At 39.7% G+C, this 25,137-nt stretch overlaps 1 protein-coding gene across 1 annotated transcript in view; it reads left to right on the plus strand.

The window, feature by feature from the left end:
- Nucleotides 1-25,137, plus strand: part of EEPD1 (endonuclease/exonuclease/phosphatase family domain containing 1) — an 891,467-nt gene that overhangs the window by 406,651 nt on the left and 459,679 nt on the right. Inside the window, exon 2 of the mRNA XM_044065031.1 lies at nucleotides 22,356-22,407. Coding sequence (XP_043920966.1) covers nucleotides 22,356-22,407 — 52 coding nt within the window. The remainder of the gene's footprint in view (nucleotides 1-22,355; nucleotides 22,408-25,137) is intronic.

The raw sequence follows: 25,137 nt of genomic DNA on the forward strand, positions 1-25,137 counted from the left end.
GCTGGTAGCTTTGCATCTTTACTCATAAAGGTCTTGGTTGCTTTCTCATGGCAAGATTTGACACATACACACAGTGTGTCTTTTTGTTTAATAGTTCATGCTATGGAAAACCAGTCTAGTTGCTTATTTGTACCTTCATAAAATTAATACAGTCTGTTCCTTCCATTTACTCTGGTAGAGCAAAGAATCCCAGATTTTTCCTACATGCATAGTCCTCTAATTCTACCATTTTTTAAACAAACAATCTCATACTCTGCAGCCTTGTCTTCATTTCGACCTCTGAATTTTGCAGTTTTATCAGCTCACCTGAATATCTCTTTACAGTTTCTTGTATTTTATCCAGCATTTTATTTGAGTTGATATACTCCATCAGTGTTTCATTTATTTTAATCAGCTTCTGAGCACATTTGACTTATTTTTTCCTCTAGATTATGGGAAGTCATGTCTTGCACCAAAACTGAACTGCTTTTTGCTAACAGCTGCAATATTCTTCCCAGTCAGTGTTTTCTCTTCACCTTTTGTAGTTGATTGTCTTACAGGCTCTTTTAGTTTTGTCTTTGTTGGCATCCAGGCAGTGTACTTAGTAACCAGTAATTGAATGTTACCCAAGCTTACAATATCATTGCCTGTTGTCTATCAGTTTCTGTTTTCACAATGGGAAAGCTAAAGTTAAGCGTTCGATCAGCGTGCATCCGTCTTGGAAGTCACCTTGTCTTTGCTTTTGTTGAGAAGTTTGTAAGCCATCATATCTTTAAAAATGTTTATATTTAAAAAGTGTTACTTTTATTTTATATTCAGCAATTCCTTATTAAATATATAATAATAAATGTTATATACTTCAGAACTCACACTTTATTCATTCACTTTATGGTGCCTCATTTCCACATACTTAAGTTACTTAATGTCTGTAATTTTCAAGTTGGCACAGTGTTAGCTTTTGCAGACATATCTATTCTTAAGCTTGGTATGTCTTTGTAAATCATTATTAACTGTTGCTTAACATATTCCTTTGTTTTAGCTGATAAGTACATATATATTTGGGTATGCTTTTTGCCCCATGCCTGCTAACCATCAAGCCCTCACCCAAAACTAAAGGGTCTGTAATCCCAAATCTTTTCCCATATACTGAGGCATAGTAAAGCTTTTGTTTCAGTTAATTCTAGACTGCATTTATTTTTTAATTTATGCCCTTGACGGTACAGTTACAGTAACAGTTGTACCAGTTTTTGCAATATGAGTATGTTTTGATGTAGCATTGCTTATTTTTTGTTTCATATAATCCATCAGGACAGGTTTATTCAAATATTTGGCTAGTACCTAACAATTTTCTACAGGGCCATATCTATTAAATGAATTCCGTATGGTCTAACCCAGGTAGGGGGTCCCTGTCCAAGTCCATCTGTCAAACATCTAGGAATCCTGAGTTAGGTGCGAGCTTAGCTATCTTCCTATTGATGTATTTAGTGGTTCTTTCAATGTTTCATATGCTATCTCTGTGACACTATAACAAATGCCATAACATTTCAGTACGAACCACCACCACCAACCCTAGGCAGATGTTCTTCACCTGGAGAAGATCACTGAATATCCTGGATAAGAGCTGTCTCTTGCAGACCACACCTAAGTCATCACTCCCTACTGTACTGTCTGACATATTGTGGGCAGTAACCAAAACCATCGCCTTAGTCTATGTCAGTGTACCAACCATAACCTTACATCTAACTCCAGCTAAGGAGCTCCATGCCTGATTACACTTTTTTGTATGCTCAGTGGATACGGAAATTAGTGATAAGGAAAATCCTTTGTGAGCCTGCAAGGAGAAGAGAGAAAAAGCATGTTAGTTCAGTGCCACAAAGGAGGAGACACAGCCCATCGCTGATAATGCTGCAGATAGGTGCTGTTGATGTTTGTCTTTTATTTATTTTGTTATTGACACTAGAATTAGTGTTCTGACCATTTAGCAGCAGATAAACAGAAACCAGTGGAGTAATAGTGTCATCACCCAGCACCTCCCCCTTCTCTGCAGTAAACCTCCTGTGCAGGTTAAGCAATGTGATTCAATGTCTTCCTTCAGACTAAACCTGAATGACCGGATGGGTGCTCTCAAATTTACTCTAGGACGTATTGGTCTCTCCCTCCCTGAGAAAGGAGGTAAAGCATGAGGGTGAGTACTGGCAAGGAATACATGGCCCTTAGACTAAAATAGCTTGAAATTCATAGGAATCCTATACATCTATATTTTCTTCTTAATTTGTATATTGTTTGTGTTTCCACCCATTTTTATTTATATTTTCTTTTTTTTCTTTCTTTCTTTCTCATTTCTTGTTTTATAGATATATATATATATATATATATATATATATATATATATATATATACATTGTACATGCGCTTATGTCTGTGTGTATGTATATATATATATATATATATATATATATATATGTGTGTGTGTGTGTGTGTGTGTGTGTATATATATATATATATATATATATATATATATATATATATATATATATATATCATATAGAGAATTAAAACTCAGTTGCCAATCATAACCCATTTATTTTGTGTTAGATAAATGAATGCCAAGAAATTCACCTCAAGTGTGAAGCTCGATAGGTGAATCTTGGCATTCATATTGAGAACTCATAATTAAAGGTTATGACTGGAGACCCGAACATAATTATTTGTAGTGTATGGTGCTTTATCTGCTTTGTATTGCTAAGCAGTCATAATTCTTTGTAGTGCATGGAGCTTTAGTTCTATTGCTACTTACAGTAAAAAAAAAAAGAAAAAAAATGTTGTGTTTTGCCAGCTTTCAAAGCCATAAAGCACTTAGCCACTTAGTGCGCGCTCTCAGAAAGGCAATGTAACATACAGTCCCTTATGTTTACACTCACCTTCACTTGCCTCTAAACTGTCCAGATGTTTGCCTCTTTTGTTTAATCTATTCCTCATAAAGCCCATAGTTTTCAGACAAATCATGGTGAACTGAAGTTACTGAATAGTGACATTTATTTGAGTTTCGGAGTTCATATATTTTAGAGAAATCTCAGGAGAACACACATTTTGTTATTTTAGCTACTTTCTATGTTTATAAGAGGAAGGGACACCTCATCAGCGGGGACAGCAGGCAGAGCCAAAGCTTTTATTCTGCTGTTGCTATTTGCTGGTCCATACTGGCAGATTTTACAGTGCAGAGCTTGACCCTGACGTTAACAACTTAAGCAGGGGGTGCTTAACATCTGTTAAGAACTGAGTCTCGCCCCACTTCAACTCTTAACTGATTTGCCTTTTTCTGAAAATCAGAGTATAATCACCATGCTCCATGTACTATATACGTATGTATACATTTCTGTGTATGTGTGCTTTTCCTCGTAACACATGTATAATACCTGAAGTGAGCCATATAATATATGTTGAATATCTGATGTAGCTTAAGTGGGCAGCTGACTTCCATCTCCCTGTTCGATTGATCGGCTCAGTAGAGGTTCGTGGGTTCCTGCCTCATCTCCTGCCTCACCTAAGTCAGAATCCCTGAAATTTCAAAAAGAATGATCTGAGTACCTGACTGAGTCACTGCCATGGGCCAAGAGGTCTTTATTAAGTTTGACCTTTCCTTGGTCTTCTGCATTTCACATTCTTTCACTTTCTCTCTCTCCACATTCAACCTTATCTTTCTCACTAAGCTGTTCAGTTCACCTCTACCCAGTTCTCTCCTCGTTATACATCCCAGAATCCTAATATTCAGGCTATTTCTTATGAATTATATTTTGCCTATATGATCCTTGCAACTGTTGTACTCTTTTACTCTGTAAATTATTAAAATGTTTTAGGATATTGCAATTTTTGAATTAGTAAATTGTTTTTGTACCTGTATTGTCATTTGATGGCATGACATTCTTAGAGCTTTTCTTCCCAGGCCTCCAATGAAACTGGTTACCTTGTTCAGTCAGACTTTCCCAGTAAACAAATGTCAATACATAATAAAGAAACAATAAATAATTGATGGGCTGTTATGAATGCCCCCCCCCAATATTTAAACACTGGTCTGATGGCCTTTCACTAACTGGTCAGTTTTAGATGAGTCAGCCCACAGCAGGACACTAGCTGTGAAAGAAAGATCCATCCAGCTAAGACCCTTGGGCTGTATGTGTCCCTTGGTCTATGCCATCAGCTCACTGACTCTGAGGACCCCATAATAAAAGAGCAGAAATAGATTGACTCAGGCCGTGTAATCACAACAATTAGTCGAAATGGCATGAAGCCCTCTCATCTATGCTTTTCAGCATTCTGACAAGCACCTAGGCTTGTTTAAAGTCCTGTAGACCTGTCACCTTCAGCACAGACCTAATGGATGTTGTTACTGTATCGCCCTACTCACATCTGTGTGCAAGGTATCCCCTTAACAGATTCACCAACCACCTCCTGTCTCCTAAAGGGAGCTGATTCACAAAGGCCCTAAAAGCATGAAGTGCCCTGATTTCGAATACTTTGGTGTTGGGTGCTCAAGATTGCCATGCCAGGCTATCTCCTGTTACTGTCCATTGTTCCAAACTGCTGCTGGTATCGCGTCTGATTCTTCTGCATCTTCTGAGGCCAAAGTTCTAAGTGTGTGAGGTTGCTGATGAGAGAGTGAGTTAGCAATGTCATGGTGCTCCAGCATGTGACAGGTAGAAAAAGAAATATTGTACTGCAAATCATACAAAACAAATTTCCTAAGTAACATGTGAATCATATCAGGTCTAACATATCTGTTGGTATGGGCTGCTACTACTGCCTCATTATTACAATAAAATCTTATCCTGCACCTGCTGAATTCATCTTGTCACTCCGTCAAAGCTGCTGGAATGAGTATGAGCTCACATGCAAGTGTGTTTTGATAATGTGTAAACATATTTATTAAATCAGTAGAAATGGTCTTATCTGCTTTTTTCTTGCATGCAGTTAGTTTTTGTTTTTTCAGTGGTGTTACTGCATGTTTGACCATTTTGTTTTGGATTCATCTGTTGGCTACCTGACCCCCCCATGCAATTTTCATAGGGCCTCTAATGAGCTGTTGCAATTCTCATGGGAAAAGTTGGGTACGAATCCACTGCAGCCTGTGGGGCAGTTGAGGGTACCTCCTGTGCTCTAGTCTGCTTGGGGTTCACCCCAGTGTCAGTAACCTCTGTGCATACAAATTCATGCAAGGCATTTGAGGCCTCACCTGATGGTGAGTCTAAGAAGCCACTGGCATGTTCTTTTTAATCTTGAATCAGCACCTGGCCTTACTGCACAACTTTATTTTTGGTCTGGTATTTGCCTGCCCTAGGCATTCCAAGAAGAGAAATAGCCTGTGTTAAAACTTCCAGCATAGACAGCAGATGCCTTAACTGATGGCCAACGTCTCTACTCTTCTTGCTGACTCAATGTGTCCCTTGTAAAGAAATTTCCCTTTCTGTTTTCTCTTTTTTCTTTCTTTTTTTTTAATTATATAGATCCATTCTGACAACTTTCTGTCATGACATGCCTCTTCCCTTGAGCTGTGGATCCCCTTTGTCCTACTCTGCCATTGTCCTCCACCTCTTTTTTAATGGATATATTATAACTGTAGAAGTTTGTCCCCTACTTTCATCTTGTCATTTCTTTTTATTCTATTCACAAATACACATATTCCTTATATTTTACAGTAAATTTCTATGTCTCCCTTTTTTATATTTTATAATTGATTTTTTTTTATATGGCTGATAAGTGGGAACTGTCTTTAGGCCAAACTGCCACTAACCCATGATGTGTAGGGCAAGCGACTCAATCCTTCTACCTAACTTGGACAGTCCTCTTGCATTTTTTGTCTTGCTGTCAAGCTGATTCACTGAATGCAAAATTTTGCTGTTACTTGAATAAGATTATACTGACACCTTCACCTGTAACAGTCATCTAATCAGCTTAAGGGAGGGCTATGGTTCAAGTAGGAAGCCTCTCAGTGTTCTTCTATATGTTTCTAACCCACATTAACCACTGTAAAGAAGGGCCTGCCTACCCCCTTGGTTCTTATCTTTCACAATCTTCTCTTCTTATTTTTTTAAATTTTATTTACTTTTATTTTTGTTTAATGTACTGTTATTTTTATTGTAACTCAACCACCTGTCTTGACATGTTCAAACCAAACCTTTTGCTGTTAGTGCAAGAATCAGAGGCAAAGCCACCATGCTAGTGGGGGGAGGAACAAAGACATAACATCAGGGGTGTATTTTAAATTACTGCTCTCCTGTACTTAACCAGTTGGCAGAATAACAGGTTTTGCATCAAGATGTGTCTTCTTAATGACGTGGTATCTGACAGTCAACCAACTGCCCTTGTTTGCAGTGAATGCATATTCAGCTGTTCTCCAGTAACCACCAAGATTATATGCTTAAACTCCTACCTGAAGCGATTTTTTTTTAATTTATCAGAGAAGAACATCAGCATGCCATTTACAGCATGGTGGTGCCTCTCACCCTGCAGCCACAGTCTGAATCATGTTAACTCATAAAGTAACTTACAACTGATTCCTAAGCACATCTAGAGTTTTTAAGGGTTGTCCCAAGGGCAACCGCAGACACCAAGCAACCTGACATGTCATGTTTTCCGTATTACAATTCTGCTCCCAAAGAATTCCCTAGCAGACTGAGGAGGGGGGGGCAGTATCCAAATAAATCCCATTGGCCAAGCCATCGCCTGCACAACCACACTGGTAAAATAATGAGGCGCAATATAAGACAAATAATTCAGGCCTTGACAGTGCCAGCAAGCTAGATGGGCTATAAACCATTGTATGACTTGTGTAGAGAAGCTGCATTTGCTTAACCTTTGAAGAAGTGTATTATGATCTACAGTCTCAAAGGCTTTTTTTCAGGTACAGATGTAGATCCTTCTTATGCACCTCCAAGGGTATATTTTTGTTACTTTAACTAGTGCTTGCTAAGGGGGGAAAGTTCCTTTTACCAAAATTTTATGATTCTGCATTGGTTCATATTTATCTGTCTTGTGTATTTATACAGATAGACAGATAGATGGACACTAAGCAGTCAAGTAAGTTTGTTTTGCAAGACCAGACAGCATTATTTTGGTAGTAAAGTTCATATTCTGCTAGTGTGGCATTTATCATATGACCCTTACCATTTTGGTACTTTATTCCTTCAATGGTATATATCATGTTGGTCACATATTGTTCATTAATTAATGTATTTATCTACTTTTTGTTGACCAGGTTAGTCTCATTAGGCCAGTAGCCTCTTTGTAGGCGAGACCTGTGGTGGTACTCTTACTGTGAAGGGGAAGTTTGACCATAGCATCAGGGAAATTCCCACTACTTATTTCAGTAAATCCAATGAGATCTTTTACATGTCTCTGAAAGCAGCACCACTGGAGACAGCCCCTGTTTCCTGACAGCAAGCATGGTGGAAAATTAATGTTTGTTCATGACCTACATCCCAGGAGCTCTACCAGTATGAACAAAAGCGGCAAGAGAGGGAGTCTCTGTCCAAGTCCTCTATATATAAAAGGGCTTTGACACTGTGGCATGTATAGCCATACTGTCTGATGATGTTAAACTAATTCATTCATTCTCTGATTACCCATGTAAACCATTTTAGGGCTGTGGGGTAGTAATACCCTGTCCCAAAACTCACTGTGTGCAAGCCAGAGGTACTAATCCTAAAAAGGGCACCAAATCATCACAGACACCCACACTTATTCAGTCACACTATACATAGACCTGTGGGCAGTTTAGAGTATCACCAGTTCACATTTAGCACACCTTTTGGGATGTGGGAAAAAACTGGAGCAACAGGAGGAAACCCATGTTGACACTAGGAGAGGATGTACAGACTTTGCATTGAAGGTATCCCAGATGAAAACCAAACTGCAGAACCAAATGTTCTGATGCAGCAGTGCAAACTGCCACACCACTGCATGGCCCACGTTGACAAATGTAATGTGAAAATCTACTAAGGGAAGCAAGGCCCAAAGCTGAAGGCTACCAAAGCAGGGTGTTAAGTCCACCTTGATGGCCTGAGCCATTGAATGATGAGTGTCTGATGATCATATGAGGAGCTCGCTGTAAGGTAACCTACTTATCCTTGATGAACTAAAGGTAATGTCAGAGGAACAAGCCTAGTGGCCATTACCTTGGCAGGTACTTTTAAATCAAAACTGATCGATGTTATAGGCTAAAGGATACTAAAACATGCTGGCCTTTCCAGTCATAGGGCTGCAGTGTAACTAAGCCTTTCCTAACATCCTTCGTAGTTATGTCTTGATACCAGTTTAGACGTCTATGTTTAGAAGGCTATGATAGGACATTTGCGTGTGCAGCTTGTAGACTCAATTGTGGCTCACCAGAGTTTGAGGGTTTATTCCAAGGAGGTGAGTGGATGGCTTCCATAACCTCACGTTTCATGAAAGGTAGCCATGACTTCAGAGGTTACTCTGTTTACCACTCTCCTTCAAACCACTGGTCAATACTCTCCTTGTCTCTTTTCATATTAGACAGCTTGCCATGGTTTCAGCCACTGGTGGCATGCAGTCATTCAAGGCACCATGTGCATGAGGTCTGGGTAAACATAGGATTAAGTCTCTGAGTTATTAAATTAGCTACTTGTAGCCTAGGGTGCTGGGCTTTATTCCTTCCTTCACTGTTTTCTACTGTGTTACTCTGAGCAAGTCATTTGACCAGACAGTGCTCCCAAATCTCCCGTAAAAGGGACGAAGGTTATGTTGCACTCATTTCTCTTTTTTTGACAAGACTTCACATGGCATTAAAGGGTCCAGTAGTCCAACTATCACAAAAAGTGTTTTACTGAGGTTGGGCCTTTTAGATAGCTCAAGACTATTCTACAAAGGAGCTATCTTAATTATTTCATGGTCAGGTAAGATATCATGCAGTGTTCCCATATGAGGCCATCAATTCTAATTTTGGTCAGACAGGGTAGCATGCTATTTGCCCATCTGAGGCTTTTCATACTAATTCATGGTCAGAAAGGGTAGCATGTTTGTTCCTATCCTTGAGATCAGCGATAACAGTGACATGTTTATTAATGTTTCATTACATCTTCTGAGAGTAGAAAACAAGAAGGAGGCCTTTGACATCTCAGTTTTTCCTATCCTTCTCTACACCCACTAGCCCACCAGAGTCTGTTAGTGATCTAATAACCTCAGCAGACCACTTAATAGTCCTTGTCTTACCTAGTGTCTTATGTTCTTGTTTAAAGACAAAATGAAAGTCACCAGTGGATTCCTCATCCATAAGCCATGAGTACATCATTACTCTGCAGAAATATGTCAGTATTTTAGCTATTGGGTTTGAGAAGGTTTCCATGCCAGGGTTTCAAACTGAACAGTAACCCTTCAAAATCTGTGCTCCCTTCTGTGCTGTGATTCTTATGAATTTGAGGTCTAGGGTCACTGCCCTGCAGAAATCCTTATTTCTGCGGCTATGTTTACAGCTGAAGTCCCATTTTTCAAAATTGGCCAAGTAACATTTGGGAGCATATACTATTCCATTTCATTCTTCATGTCTTTCTTGGCCTTTCAGCATGTCACATCACTGTGGTATTGCCCTCTTACTGATGTCCCTCCCCTGCTGTCGTCTTTAGTGCCTGTTTGCCATTTAAACTGAAATCAGCCAAAGATAGTTAGGCCTGTATCCTTCAGTGCCACAGAACCAATTTAAATCAGTTATTTTGATTGTTTATGCTTTTATTTTCTTTTTATTTGTTTTATACTTGTGTTTGACTCCTCACAGCTTACCATCAGCTGCTTCCAGGCCCCCTCCTTGTTCCCTGGTCTACTGGGCCAGCCTTACCTCCCCCTGGAATAATTCTAACCCATAGGTAGAACTGTTGAGAAGGTTCTGGAACCTAGGACACATCACACAACTGCCAGAAAGTGTGTTTTTTCCTAATTCCCATAATGCCCTGAGAGTGGGACATGAAATGGGTGTTAGCACTGTACCACCCTTCATTTCTAAAAGGGGCTAATATTAGCCAGCTACCCCACCCACCCTCAGGCAGCACTGTGTGGTTGTTTCCTCATTCTCCACAAGGGAAGTCAGACTGTGTGAGTGTGCCCCAAATCTGCTCAGTTCCCTCCTCCTGCCAGAATGGGCATGCCCATCCATCCTCCCTGTCTGCACAAAGTGCCCTTCCACTGTTTGAATTCAGGCTGCCTGTGCCATAGTCAGAGTCCCAAAACACAGAGACTGAATGGTAGAAAAATGGACCTGCATATACTAAGTTAGAGATGGCCATTTCTCTGGATAGTCTCTTTTGTCAGAAATATGGCAGTCTCGGGGTTTGTATATATATATATATATATATATATATATATATATATATATATATATATGTTCAGGGGGTCTTGTCTTTACTTCATCAGGTGTAGGGGAGGTTGTCTCCCTGCAAAAAAGCAGTTTAAACGATACGAGCAGTTCTTGAGATTTGGTCTTCTTCAAGATTTTCAACTTTTTATTTTTTTAGGCTTGTCTACACTTCGCATTTCGAGAGATGACATTTCAATATAGGGCCATTTATATGTGCATATATACTCTCAGTATTGCCTTCTTTTTGTCTAGAACACAATTATGCATGCTTAGTGAAATCTTGCATACTGCAGACAATTGGCTAAGTCAAAGTCACTTTTAACAAGACACATTCCATGTGTGCCACTCATATTTTAGGAACATAGGAAGTTACTAGGTTAATGGCTCTAGGGCCTTTATAAGCCTAGCCAAGTTCTACCCTTATTTCCATGATCAGCACCTGTTGCCTCTGTCCAAGAGGGACACAGGTGGAACCCCCGGGGTGAATTTAGGGTTACCCATCCAATTGTCCAGATTGGGTTTGAAGAGGGTTAATGAGGTGCTCTGTTTGACATGAGTGGGAGTCTGTTCCAAAGGTGTGGTAACATCTGAGAGACAAATATGTCCCTCTAGCATGTTCTATTAATGTCACATACCAGGTTAAGGTCTATAGAGCAAGTAACCCATGTACCGTTTGACTTACGCATATGCAGCATTTCCAATAAACCAGGGTCAGAGATTGCCTCTGAGTAGTCTATATGAAACAGAGTAAAGTGACAGTGATTTCAGACAATCCACATAAAACTGATGGTGAAGACCTTGATTTTTTCTTGTGAATAACCTTTGTGGTCTCTCCAATTGCTGCAGGTGCTTGGAAAGGTACATATCAAAAGGGGTGTTGTATTCAATTATATGAGGGAAGAATACAGGGCAGTTATAACATATTTTTTTTCTGGAGGAAATGCTCTTACTTATGAGATCAGCAACATAGAATGCCCTTCTTACTACTGTGGAGACATGGTGGTCAAAGGTAAGGTTGCTGTCAACCTGTGTGCCCAGGTCTCTCATCACTGAGTGCGCACTTAAGGTGTTGCTGTTGCTGTGGTAATTACCAGGAACATCGCTCTTACCAAAAGGAATGGTAATACATTTTTTATTGAGTTTAAGGCTATGACTTTGGCACTAATCATTTGTTTGTGTAAGACCCTCTTATAGGATGTTGACATCATTTAGAGATTTTATGACCGCTCCCAGTTTGCAGTCATCAGCAAACTTTGTCAGCCACAGACCTTTAGTTTTTGCTTGTACTTTAGAGAAATAGATTCCAAACAGTAGAGGACCCAGGACTGATCCCTGTGGAACACCACTGGTTAAAGGTCTGCTGTTGGAGGTCGATTCCCCATTTGACTCTATGAGTTATATCAGTGAACCAGTTAGCGACCCATCTAACAATATAAGGGTTGATGCCTAGTTGGGTGAGTTTGTCAAAGATGTCTGAATGAGGGATATTGTCAAATGCCTTGGCTGTGTCCAGGTAGGCTCTATGCACAGATTTCCCTTCATCCAGGGCCTTGGTGACTGTCTCAAAGAAGTCCACCAGGTTTAACAGGCATGATCTCCCATCGAGAAAACCAAACTGAGTAGGGTCAAGTGTTTGGAGATTACTTATATCTTTGTTGATAAGGTCCATAATGATTCGCTCCATGGCCTTGCAGATATGGCTAGTCAGACTAACAAGTCTATAGTTCCTGGGGTCATTTGAAGTATGACCTTTGTGCAAGGAATAACGGTGGCCATTTTCCATTCAGCTTGGACAAAGCCAATGCTTAGACTATTATTGAAAAGACTACCCAATGGTATAGCTAATTCTTGTTGGGGCCCATGTGGGATGCAGCTTAGGATGCTATTAGGTCCCATAGATGCTGTGTTTTTGACCTTAGAGAGAGCATTTATGACCTGATCTTTAGAGATACAAGGAAAGGGACAGATGGTAGAGATGTCATGGGGTATGTGTGGCAGGGACAGGGGAGTGCAGTTTTCACAGAACCTGTCATCCAACAAGTTAGCTATGTCGACAGGCTCAGTCTATGTGGTATCATTAACTTCCAGTTCAGCACAAATCTGGGCAGATGTAACTAAAGAATGCCTTAAAGTTGTTCTTAGTTGAGGAAGCTAATATGGATTCGTAGTTTGCTTTGGAGGACTTCACAAGAAGCATTACTTGCTTGTATAAGCTGAGGAGGGAGTGTTTCCAGTTTAGGACTTGCTCCCTCTTGCTCTTAGCCAGCAATTTCTTCCTTTTATTGTAAAGCCTGTTAATAGCAATTGTCTGCCAGGCAGGTTTGCTCTTTCTTTGGTGAGCTTATTTTGGTCCCATCATGTATGGCCAAATCAATGCAGTTGTACAGGTGTTTGTATAAAGCATTGCTGTAGAACTCAGCATAGTTGCCAGTTCCATCTGAGGGGGGAGGTGCAGTGAAGCTATTTATACCATCCTGTAAGAGGTTATAATCTGCTTTGGAGAAGTTTTTTAGTTTAGTTACTGCTGGGGATCTTACCTAAAGTCTTGCCACTTAAGTTTTATAATTAGCTCTTCTTTCAAATGCACTTATGTCAATGAATGTACACTTAGATGTCCTAATGCTGGTGTCTGTCATGTCCTTGATTATGTACATATATCCTGTACTCCCATAACTATGTTTTTACCTGACGACATACTTCTTGCATAAGCTAGCATGCTTTCTTGTGCTCCTTCCTTAGTTTACTTACCCTTCCTCTACTCGTCTCTGTGTTGCTAGGTTAAATAGCTACCTGGCCATGATCTTTCTTCTTGAATGCTTTATATGAATTTCAGTTTGACACTTTCTTTAGCATTAAGTTCCAGACCGAGACATTCTGTCTGTACCAAGTTGGGCAAGTTCACATCTAATTTGCTATGATCTTGGTTGTAAGTTGGTTTGATATATTCTCCATTGAAATACCAGTCATGTTATAGGAGATTCTTGTTAGGAACATAAAAAAGATGCAGATCATCTGTCTTATAAACAGAGATAGATTTAGGTGCGGTCATGTCTGTCAGAACATGATATGCTTTTGGATCTCTGGATGTGACTTGGCCACTGTATGTGATCCCACCAGTGTCCATCCTGTCTAATTTTCTTTTTTTTTTTTTTTTTTTTGTGCATGTCCTAGTAATGAGTCTTTTCCCTGATTTAGGAATAATCACTGCTGTCTGTCTTATATTAGGATTTGACATTGTTTGGGAAACTGATGAAATGTTTATTCCAAAATGTAGGATCTCTGGATTTCAGTCTAGGAAGAGTATTGGTTTTCTGTATATGAGGTTTAAAAATTCTTTTAAGTTTTTAAAAAAAGGCAGGCACTCACATTCTGTAAGCACCTGTTAACTGTGCCACTGACATCTTTATTACATGCAAGAATCTAATGTAAATTATGTTTTGTAGTACTGTATGATTGTGTGCAAGTGTTCCTACAGTCCATACCCAACAGTACTGTGCTTGTAAACGTGTCACTGTTTCATGTGACAGCATCATAGAAGATGCTTCATCCTGCTCTGTTATTATGGTGACTGCTATTGCATCCCAAACTGCATTATCTTATGCATACTAACCCTCTGTGAAAGTGTATTTCAAGTGCTGTGCTCATTAGTAAAATCAAGTACATCTTGGAATTTTAAAGCTGCTGTCTGTGATGTAGCACATTTAGAACTACAGACATGGGGCAGTGCTTGCATGTTTAGAACTACAAATATGGGGCGGTGCTTGCATGTTTAGAACTACAAATGTGGGGCGGTGCTTGCATGTTTAGAACTACAAACATGGGGCGGTGCTTGCATGTTTAGAACTACAAATATGAGGTGGTGAACATAAATCAAGTGCTGAAACTTTGAACAGAGTTGATCCTGACACTGAACCTTCTGGTACCAAACAGGTAATTGACACTTGTTCCAAATAAAAATTGTGAATTTAGAACTTCCTTCTGTTAGAATATGTGAGCATGTCAATCACCTTTAAAAAATGTAAGTATACATAGCATTGCTATGTTACTTGGTACCCATGAATTTACTGCTCTCATCAAAGAATTAAAGCTGAGTAAACATCCATATGTTGGGGCAACTCAAGGGAAGCCAATTCCTTTTCCAATGGAGAACATGCTATTTCTTTAATTCACCCATGTATCTAGTTCAGCATTTCTGACTCCCTCCCGTTTCCCATTTTCTTCATGTAGCCCATTGAGATACATAGTTTGTCATGTTTTGACAGTAGTCAATACTATCCTACCTCAGACTGGGAATAAGGGAACCATAACCTGAGATTCCTGTCTGTATGCTTATGCAAAAATGTAGGATCTCTGATTTTCAGGTTCAGCCTGGGAAAATAACTAGTTAAGTGTTTCCCTTACTACTGATTAATGGCTAAGGTATTTGCCTCTCATGGAGAAGGTACAAGGTTTGATCCTGACCTTCACCAATATCCCTTGGTCTCTGTGGGATTCCTCTCACCTCCTCAAAAATCATGCTGAATGTTTCCACCTGAAACACACCAAAGAATGGAGCTTTGGGCAGCAACACAGAATCTAGATGGTGCCTATAGGGGAAAGAGTTGTATAGATCAAGCACTTTGGGCATCAACTGTGGTGCACAGTATTCTTAATATAGGAGAATGCAGATCACAGACTGCACACTGTGTCATGGCTTGCCACTCAGTGGTGTAAAAATTGGCTGTTAAGTGATTTGGTCATGTTTATTAATGTCAGCATGGGTATTTGCCATTTGAGGACATGGCCTAACCCAACTTATGCCAGGGGACCCATGCTAATGGCTAATGATGGTGGGAGGAGTGTATATGCCTCTATTGGCCAGTGTGAACCCGTCATAAGGCCCAACCCTAAGCTGCTGACTGGCTAGTATCTAATTGCCCAGCTTGAGTTAACTAGAATAACTCTGTTGAGCAAAAGCTGGATATAAAACCAATCAGCCTGCAAAACATGAACTAAGAATTCCAATAGAACAAACAAAGAAGTGACAAACATGGCAGATACAAATCCAAACATTTATTCACCAACAAGTAAGCATTTTCACATAGATAAACCACTCTTCACCAGACTTTGAAAAAGCTGTACATACTCCTTGTTTAAATACATCATAACTAATCACTAATAATCTCATTAAACAATTGATCAAATAAACTCATTAGTTGCTATGGTAATACTGCAGTCAATATACAGTACTCTCCCTCTCCATTGCAATGATTGGGTTCACTAGCAAAACCCACTAAAGCAATAAAGAAATAATAAAAAATAAAACATTTAGCACTCCTCTCTCAATGTTATATAAACCTTTAAAAAGACTTACTATGATGCCTAAAACATAAAAACACATTTTTAAAAGTTAGTTTCCAAAAACCGGAACCATTCACCTCATGCAAACTTCATTATATCAGTCATAATATAGAGTGAAAAGCATGTAAAAAACACTTTATTTAAAAAAATAACTAAAATATTATCATGTCATCCTCTGTGCCTAACATATAGGCACTTATAGAAAATATAATTAAATATAGTGGATGACATGATGGTAAGGAGGAGGCTGGACATCCTATGTATCCAGGAGACAAGATGGAAAAGCAGTCCAACAAAGTCACTTGGCCTGGGATCTGGACTCTACTACTCAGGAGGAGGAAAATAAACTATAAATGGTGGGGGAGATAGTCCAGAAAACAGTGAAGGATGTCATTAGAATTTGTGATAGACTCATGGCCATCAGACTTCATTGTAAGGGTAAGGCACCATTCATAATCTCAGCTTATGCCCTACAGCAGGGGCAGTGAAGAAAAGGACGTATTCAGACAACAGTTGCAGGACTTGCAGGATAAAGCAGGACAACATTAACTGATGTTAATAATGGGTGACCTGAATGCACATGTTGGGAAAGACAGAACAGAATATGAAGACTGCATTGGTCCACATGGGTGGGGCAGCAGGAATAAAGGAAAGACCATTCTAGACATCTGCCTGACAGATGGCTTGATGGTGACCTACACATGGTTCAGCAAGAGAAACAGTCACAAGATCGCATATAAGAGTAGCCAATCAGGTAGACTTCCCCCTAGTGAGGAAAGGGCACTGAGGTACAATCAGTGACTGTAAAGCCATGCCCATGAAATAGTCACCCCAGAGCATAAACCACTTGCTGCCATAGTCAGCTGCAAGCAGTGATCAGAGAAGGTTCTAAGGTCAATAGAGAGTAGGCTGAAGACCTGGAAGTTAACTGGAGAGAAAGCACAAAGAGTTCAAGAAATTACTCCAGGTTCTAGCACCTCAGAAAGAAGAGAAAATAGGTGGAGTTGAAGAATGGGAGAGCCTCAAAACAGCATGTGTGAGAATTACAGAACAGATATGTGGCTGAGCCAGCTATGGAAATAAGGTACATAAGGAAAGCTGGTGGTGGAATGCAGAAGCCCAGGAAGTCATCAAAAGAAAGAAGGAGTGCAGGAAAAAGTGGGAGATAGAAAAGACAGAGCAGGCTAAGAAGGAATACTGGTTGGCTGACAAAGAGGCTAAAAGATGAGTTGCAGTAGTAAAGAACAAGGCATCAGAGGCACCTGTCCAGCTTCTACAAACAAAGCTTCTGGGTGCCACAAATAAACTCTGTCAGGTTGCAAGCCAAAGACAGAAAGACAAATAAGATAGTCAGAGTCACCCTTCTTAAGGGATATCAACAACAACCTGCTCACCAGCCGACAGGAAATCACAGGCAGATGGGAGGCTTACTTTCAGCAGTTTCTGAATCAATAAACCATACAGAAGGTGTACTGTCCCAGACATAGCCTACAATAAAAGAAGAAGAGGAACCCACCCTAGAAGAAGTAAGAACAGCACTAAGGAAAACAAAGTGGGTGAGATAGGGGAAAAAATAGCTCCTGGGAGTACTCATAGCAGTATGGAAAGGAAGATGGATCCCAGATGACTGGAAAATAAGCAAACTAGTGCCAGTGTTCAATAACAAAAGGGACATCCACAACTGTGGGCAGTACAGAGGCATTAAACTCCTTTCAAACTGCATGAAAGTTCTGAAGAATGTGATTGATAAATGAATAGACAGAGAGTAGAAAGTAAGATGGGAGATAAAGCAGTGGACTATTTCAACAATATGTTTATCAATGTTCTAAACTCTGTCGCTCCTATTAGAAAAATAAGAGCCAATGCAAATTATGCTCCATGGCTGCATAGGGATACCAGAGCACTACTCAAATCTAGAGATAAGGCCCAGAAAACATGGAAAAAAGACAGTTCCTGTTAGGCCATGCAAAACTATAAACAACTTAGGAATCTAGCCAAGTAAAAGACCAAACTAGACAAACAAAACTTTTTAAGTCTCCAAAACAAATACCCAACCCCCCCCAAGGTTTTGGCACTTCATCAACTCCCTCTTAAAACATGGTAAAACAACCCCCCTACCCCCACCTCCACACATAATGATAAGCACGAGATCTCTTCCCAATTTAATCATCATTTTATAAACTCAATCCAGACTTTGTCCACCCAGCTATCCAAAAATATTCCCACACCTACATCTTCAAATGTCAACCCACCAAGTAACCCTACTACAACACCAAATAATTTACCCCCTTCAATCTCTCAACTGTTCCAACAACTAAAATCAAAAAACTTGTTTCAAACCTCAAACCTACTACTTTAGCTGCAGACGGTCTACCTGCTACCTTTCTAAAAATGGCAGCTGACTCACTGGCTTATCCAGTTTCAGTCCTCATCAACCGGTCCATCTGGGAAGCCTACGTCCCCCAAATTTGGAAAATATCCTACGTCATACCACTACATAAAGGTAGCCACTCCTATGACTTCTCCAACTACTGCTCAAATAGCCATACTGTCACCCTTATCCAAGCTCCTCGTAAAATGTATTCATTTTCAAGTCATGCAACATCTGAACACATATAATCTTCTCTCCCTCATGCAACATGGCTTTCTCCCACATCACAGTACAACTACTGCACTTCTGTCTTTCACAAATCAAATTAATTAACATAGGAACAAAAACAATTTTGTATCTGCTACTTTCCTGGACCTGTCCAAAGCATTTGACATGGTGTCACACCCAAAACTCATAGAAGCCCTCACATCCCTGTCCTTTGCTACCCCTACCATATCCTGGTTTAACAGCTAGCTCACCGATAGACAGCAGTCTGTCCAGTTGCAAGAGGCTCTATCCCTCTACTTTTTCTCTGTATTCACTAATAAACTGTACACTGCCAGACAACAAGCCTTCCTTGTACCATACGCTGATGACATGACACTCATCTGCGCAGCCCCATCTCTCTATTCTACAGCAACTGGTCCAAGAATCTTTCTCTGCTACTGAAAATTGGATGACTGATACCCAACTTATCCTTAACCCCAACAAGACTAAATTACTTCTATTTACGCCAAACAAATCCAAATCTACTCCCCTAACCTTCTCCATCTCATCCAAAAACAGCACTCTAATCACTCCTTCAACCCATACCAAACTCCTCGGGGTAGAAATTGATAAAAATCTCTACTTTGATATTCACATAGCACAAACTATCCAAAAGGTCCATAAAAAAAATGGGATCTCTTTATCGGCACAAAAACTTTCTCACTGATAAAGCAAGAATCACCTTAGCCCAAACTCACCTTCTCTCTATGCTCACATAAGCAGCTCCAGTACTAGCCCGCATTAGAAAAAACAATCTAGAAAAAATTGAATCCTGCTACAATAAAATTGCAAAATTTGCCAATAACTCCCCATTCAGAACCCATCACTGCTAAGTATTAAAAAACCTTAAATGGCTTGAATAAACCCAACCACTCACCCATCAACAGCTGACTACCGCATTCAATATCCTTACCAACCCGGAAAAATCTCCTGCCCTACAACACCTGCTCACTCACTACACTACTACTCACACCTTCACTCTACAAATAAAATGCTCCTCTATACCACAAGGGCCAATAACATTGCTGGAAAATCTCTCTACTCACATATCATAGTGAAGGCCTGGATCAACCTCCCCACCCCTATTACCTCTGCCACAGATGTTACTCAATTCAAAAAACTTGTTAAGTCACATCGATTGGAAACTTGGATCTGCCCATGTATAACTTAATTCACCTTCTTCCTGTAACTGGACTTCTCTAACCAAAACTGAACCTACTTTGAACCATATGCATTGACATTTCTTACACCTTATTTTACTATGTCACCTATCCTAGTCTAAGCTAACCACCTTAGAATACCTCGACATGCCCTATCATGTAAAGGTTTTGACTAGTCTTCTCATAGCAAGCATTTAGTAATTCAGCTTAACTGTTATACTCTAACCTAAATTAGAATTATGTATAACTTTTTGATTGCTTTCATGTTATGTTTGTACCTTGTTAATGTAATATGTTTTTGTAACTGTTACTTGTCTTATATGTTCGGAGCTTTTCTCCCCGGGCCTCCTTAACAAATGTAAAGTAAATAAATAAAATAAATAAGCAGTTCAGATTCAGATCAGGATGCAGCACAACTGACTCAATGTTTGCAGTGAGACTGATAGCTGAGAACAAGATAGAGATAAGGAAAGAGTCCAAATGGGCATTCCTAGACTTGGAGAAGCCATATGACAAGGTCCCAAGAAAGCTTATTTGGGCAGTCCCGTGGTGGTTTGAAGTCTAAAAATCATTTCTAGAATTAGTGCAGGCTATGTAAAATGATTAAAGTATGTACAGTGTTTGGTCTCATGGTGGGGCTTCCAGTGAGAGTGGGTGTGTATCAGGGTTCAGCTCTGAGCCCACTGCTGTTCATAATGGTGATGGACTGCATTAGCAAACAGATTGAAGGGGACAGATCAACAAAGCTGCTGTATGCAGATGATGTGGCATTACAGGCAGACTCTGAGCAAGAACTTCAGCAAAGGATAGGAGAATGGAATGCAAAACTGAAGGTACATGGGATGAAACTGAGTAGAGAAAAAAACAGCTGTAATGGCAGCAAATGAAGGAAATCAAAAGAAGGTGAGAATTTAGGTAGAAGAGAAAATACAGGAATGGGGTAACGGCTTTAAGTATCTGGTAGAGGTTTGAATGAGGAGGTTAAAGCTAGAATCACAGGGGCTGCAGCCAATGGAAGAGTAAGTAGCAGGAGTACTGTATGACACAAGGAATGCCAAGCAAGCTGAAACGTAAGGAGTACAAAGAAGTGGTGTGACCCGTTCTACTGTATGGTACAGAAACTGGGGCAGTAAAGGCAGACGTACCTCTCAACTGTACAGATTTTCCCAGAATGTCCAGATTTTTGCCTCATATTTTTGGCGTTTTTCATAAAATTGTGGTTTTTCTAGCAAATTAGTGGCAAATCATTAAAGACTGAAGTTTAAAAATAAAGACAGACAATTGAATTTCACACTTCATACCCTTTAGAATAGTCATTCTAATGCAAACCCTGCCATTCTATCAACTTTCTAAGTTTGTAAGAGCAATATTTAAAAATTGTCCCTATTTTTGGGCCTTTATCCCACTTTTATTTATGGCTTTGTCCAGAATTCTTGCTCTAAGAATTTGAGGGGTATGAAGGCAGAGCAGATGAAAAAAGTTAAAGCTGACAGTGATAAAGTGACTGAGATGGGCAAAAGGATGCACACTATGGGACAGACAAAGAAATAAGAATGTCAGAGCAGAGGCCAGAGTAGCTCCAGCTACAGAAAAGGTCAAAGAGAACAGCTTATGGTGGTTCAGGCAGAAGATCTGGAACAGACAGGAAGAAGGTAAGAGAAAACGAGAGCATCTAGCAAATGGATAGATTGTGTGAAAGAAGACCTGCGACAGTCAAGCATGACTGTTGATAACGGTAGGAGAGTGGCACTGAATCAAGAGATGGTGACAGATAACATGACACCCCAACACCATGTAGAAATGAGAAAAAAGTGGTAAATGAATGATGATGATGATTGTTTTACTGCTGCTGTAATGACTTTAAAAAATATATAAAAGGTGTAGCATTTTCTGGAAGACCAATAGAAATCTTCTTCTTCTTTCGGCTTTTTCCCGGTTAGGGGTCGCCACAGCGGATCACCTGTCCGCTCATGATTGGCAGTGGAGTTTTACGGTGTCGAGTTGCCAGCCTGGCGCCCAACCTTCCACAGAAGGCACACACACTCACACCTAGCCCCAATTTAGAGTGTCCAATCCACCTACAGCATGTCTTTGAGATGTGGGAGGAAACTGGAGCACCTGGAGGAAGCCCACGCGACCACAGGGAGGAAGTGCAGACTCCACACAGAAGGCACCCCAGCCGAGAATCGAACCGGAGAACCTCTTGCTGTGAGGCGGCAATATAAGACCAATAGAAATATTGCAGCTTAAGTATTATTAAGTATGGTCAAGTCCAGTTTACTTATGTATGCTGGTTTTAGCCCCAAAGGATTAGTTGGAATGAAATGAGCAGATTTAAAGAAATGATATCACTGTAATGTGCTGCTGCCGCACTAAAGTACTTTTTAGTTCAGTGCTTTTACTTTTAAAGTTATAGAGTCTTGATAAACGTGGCTACCCAGTTGTATGGTGCTGAGAAATTAGAATTTTGTGTTTCACAGGTAAATACTAGGCTAGCTGCCATTTTTTCTTAGTGAGAATCTAACCCAGTACCTCTTGCCTGTAACACCTTAACCATTATGCCAACCCCAGCTCCAGAGTTGAAGTTGAAAAAAAGACCCTTTTTGTTACATTTTACCACTTAGATTAAAGAAAGGCACTGTACAGACTTTCCTACTTTGCTACATTTTAGCTATTAAACAAGGACATTGTATGCAGACACTTTTTTGTTACATTTCAGATGCTAAATGAAAATATCAGTGTGTCATTGTATGTATTTTTTAATGCTTGTTTCCTGATGTACATTTGTCAGACATTAACTTTCCAGGAAAATGAACCTTGAATAAATGCCACTAAATGCACTGAGGGTTCATGCTGTCTTTTCTCTATCTTGCAGCATCAAGCTTTTGGCAGTGCAGGAGCTGACTGATCCAGATGCATTAGAAAAGGTACAGATTTTTTTTCATTTCCATTTGTTTAGTAGCATTTTGCAGGGCAGAGATTAATGAAACATTTAACACTCAGTGTTATCTTTAAAATGTTTAAATAAAATAGATTGTTAACAGGAGGATTCTGCTCACTTCACTATACTGCAGTATGCTGTTATATTCTGTTCAGATATGAAGTGTAGAAGGTACCATAGAAGTTCATAAGGCAGCATTAACAAATCTTTCATTGAAGAATAGCACATACCAATACAATAAATAAATCCCATGGGGAAAAAATAGATCAAACTGAGAAAAAAATAGATCAAACTGCTAATGAGGTATCAGTTCTGTATTTGCTTGGAAATGGTGTTGTGATGCCTGTGTTTTTTATTTCACCCCTCCACCTGCACACTTTATACACTTTACTCCACCACTGCACTACTTTTAGGCAAGTGCACAACTAAGAGCATTGTTTTCCATTATTTGTGTTGCCAGTACAGTAATTCAGGAAGATCTTTCCAAGAAACGCTTCTAGTTTTTGGAACTTAATATGCTCTTGTACATCTTGGACGTGAACTAGAAACACAGCGGTGTGAGGAGGAGTCGTGCTGCAGGGAAAATCTCCCAGTAGTCTTTGTCACTTGTGGATATGGGTTTTGTATATTAGGAAATACCACCCCAAGCAGAATACTACTGTTAGCATTTTGTAATTCCACTGGTACAAATTCTCTTATTTTTTGCCCGCATGAAATGTCTTCATTGTTTAGACTTCACAAGATAACACAGAAGCTGTAATGTTTAACATGGTTACAGGAATTATCTGAGAAACATTATATTGCAATGAACTGCCCACTGCCTGGTATTATAATAATAAGAAACATTCAGTGCTTCTAGTGCTTTCTAGTCAGCTGCGTGCTGATTATAAATGCTAGTTTGGACCATTAATTTGCTTATCAAAAGAATGCAACACCGTCACATGTGGTGCAGCCTATTACATGTTTTTAGTTTGCTTCAAAGAATATGTCAGTAGGGTGGAAGGGAAGAGAATGCATTTTCAATTTTTGTAAAGAATGGATTTTTTTTTTTTGTTGCATTCCCTCAGTCAAAGCATTTTCACTCTTTTCTACTTCACAGGTTTGTCGTTTCATTTATACCATTTAATCTAATTGTTTTCTTTTAGAATCTCTTGATCACTATCTTTTAAAGGATCTTTCTTAAAAAAAACGTGATGAATGTTTTATTCCATTAATTCCTTCTTTAATTTTCTGTTATCCATTTTATCGTGCTCAGGGTAGTCAGAGACTGTGACAACGCTCAACTAGAGGCATAAGGCAAAGAACAATTTCTGGATGAGATGTCAGTCCATTGTAGAATGAGTTCTGAGATACATTAACCACAATGAGGAATGAACTCATTATCAGCAAATATGCATATCTCTGAATCGCATCATGTTACCACTAATGATAACACATTCTTGTGTTAATCACCTTTGGGAGCCCATGTATCACTTTCACGCTGGCACCCCTTTATTCTCACACACACACACACACACACACGCGCGCACATATATATTCACATAGACATGCATGCATGCTTTCACACAGTCAAAGCTTGTACACCTATAGGCATTTTGGGGGGCTTGTCAGTTCACCTTTTGGCACTCTTTTGGGATATGGGAGGAAGCAGGAGAACTAGGAAAAATGGGGAAAAAAAAGTAGGGATGCAGAGAATGTGCCAAATGCACACAGGAGGCACTTAATTTGGGAAATGAACCAGAGAAAGTATCTCTAACTACTGTGCACCCGTACTTTCACTCAGTTACTTGGAATATAAGCAGTGCATATTCATGATTTAGTGGGCTTATTTTCCACTGAACTGCTTAATATCATCTCTCTCTCTCTCTCTTTTTTTTCAGCTGTTTATTTTTATGGTTTCTGACAGTTCACGCACAGAACACAGCTTATGAATAAAATTAATAACATCATTAGTCATTCTTCAGGTAAAATTAATTTCTTAACATATCATTAGCAATCATGAACAAAATATGTAACTTCATTGTATTTGTATGACAGTCCTGTAGCTACAAAGGAGCCGTATCTAGCAAAAACTGAAATGCATAAGCATAAAAACACAAATTGTTTTTGGGGGGGTTTACTGCAGGTACCTGCATGCTAGTAGTGCATGACTCACCTGCTGTCTGCCACTTGCTTGAAAAAGCAGGTGCTTGAACTCTCTTTAGCCTGATCTACTGCTTCTACATAGCTTACCCACCACCTAACCCAAAACTATATAGCCATTCCAGAACTGTAACCCTGAAATGCCTTCCCATTTCCCAAAATGAGTCTTCACTCCCCTACCCTAAATCTCTACTCCCCTTCCCTAACCCTAAAGTCCCAGATCACTCCTAAACCTAAAACTCCAACCCCCTCCCTAAACCTAAAGTTCCCAGTCGCTCCCTAACCCTAAAACTCATCTTCTGCTCTCTAAACCTAAAACTCCATTCCCATTCCCTAACTTAAAAATCCCTCCTCACTCCCCAACCCTGAAATCCCCCCCTCCATTCCATAAGCCTACATCCCCACTCCTTCCCCACAGTTTCTCACCCAAACTCATATCTGAGTTGGATTGCAAGCATAAGCCTACCTAAGTTAAAAGGTACTCGAGTACCTGCCTTTGAGACAGTGGTTTTCAAGTACCCGGGACTCAAAACACCTGCAGTATTCCTTTTTTCCCCCTCTTATATCAGTTGTG

This window comes from Protopterus annectens, chromosome 3.part0, assembly GCF_019279795.1.
Source record: "Protopterus annectens isolate FY-2018-M chromosome 3.part0, PAN1.0, whole genome shotgun sequence".
NCBI classification, from domain to species: domain Eukaryota; kingdom Metazoa; phylum Chordata; order Ceratodontiformes; family Protopteridae; genus Protopterus; species Protopterus annectens.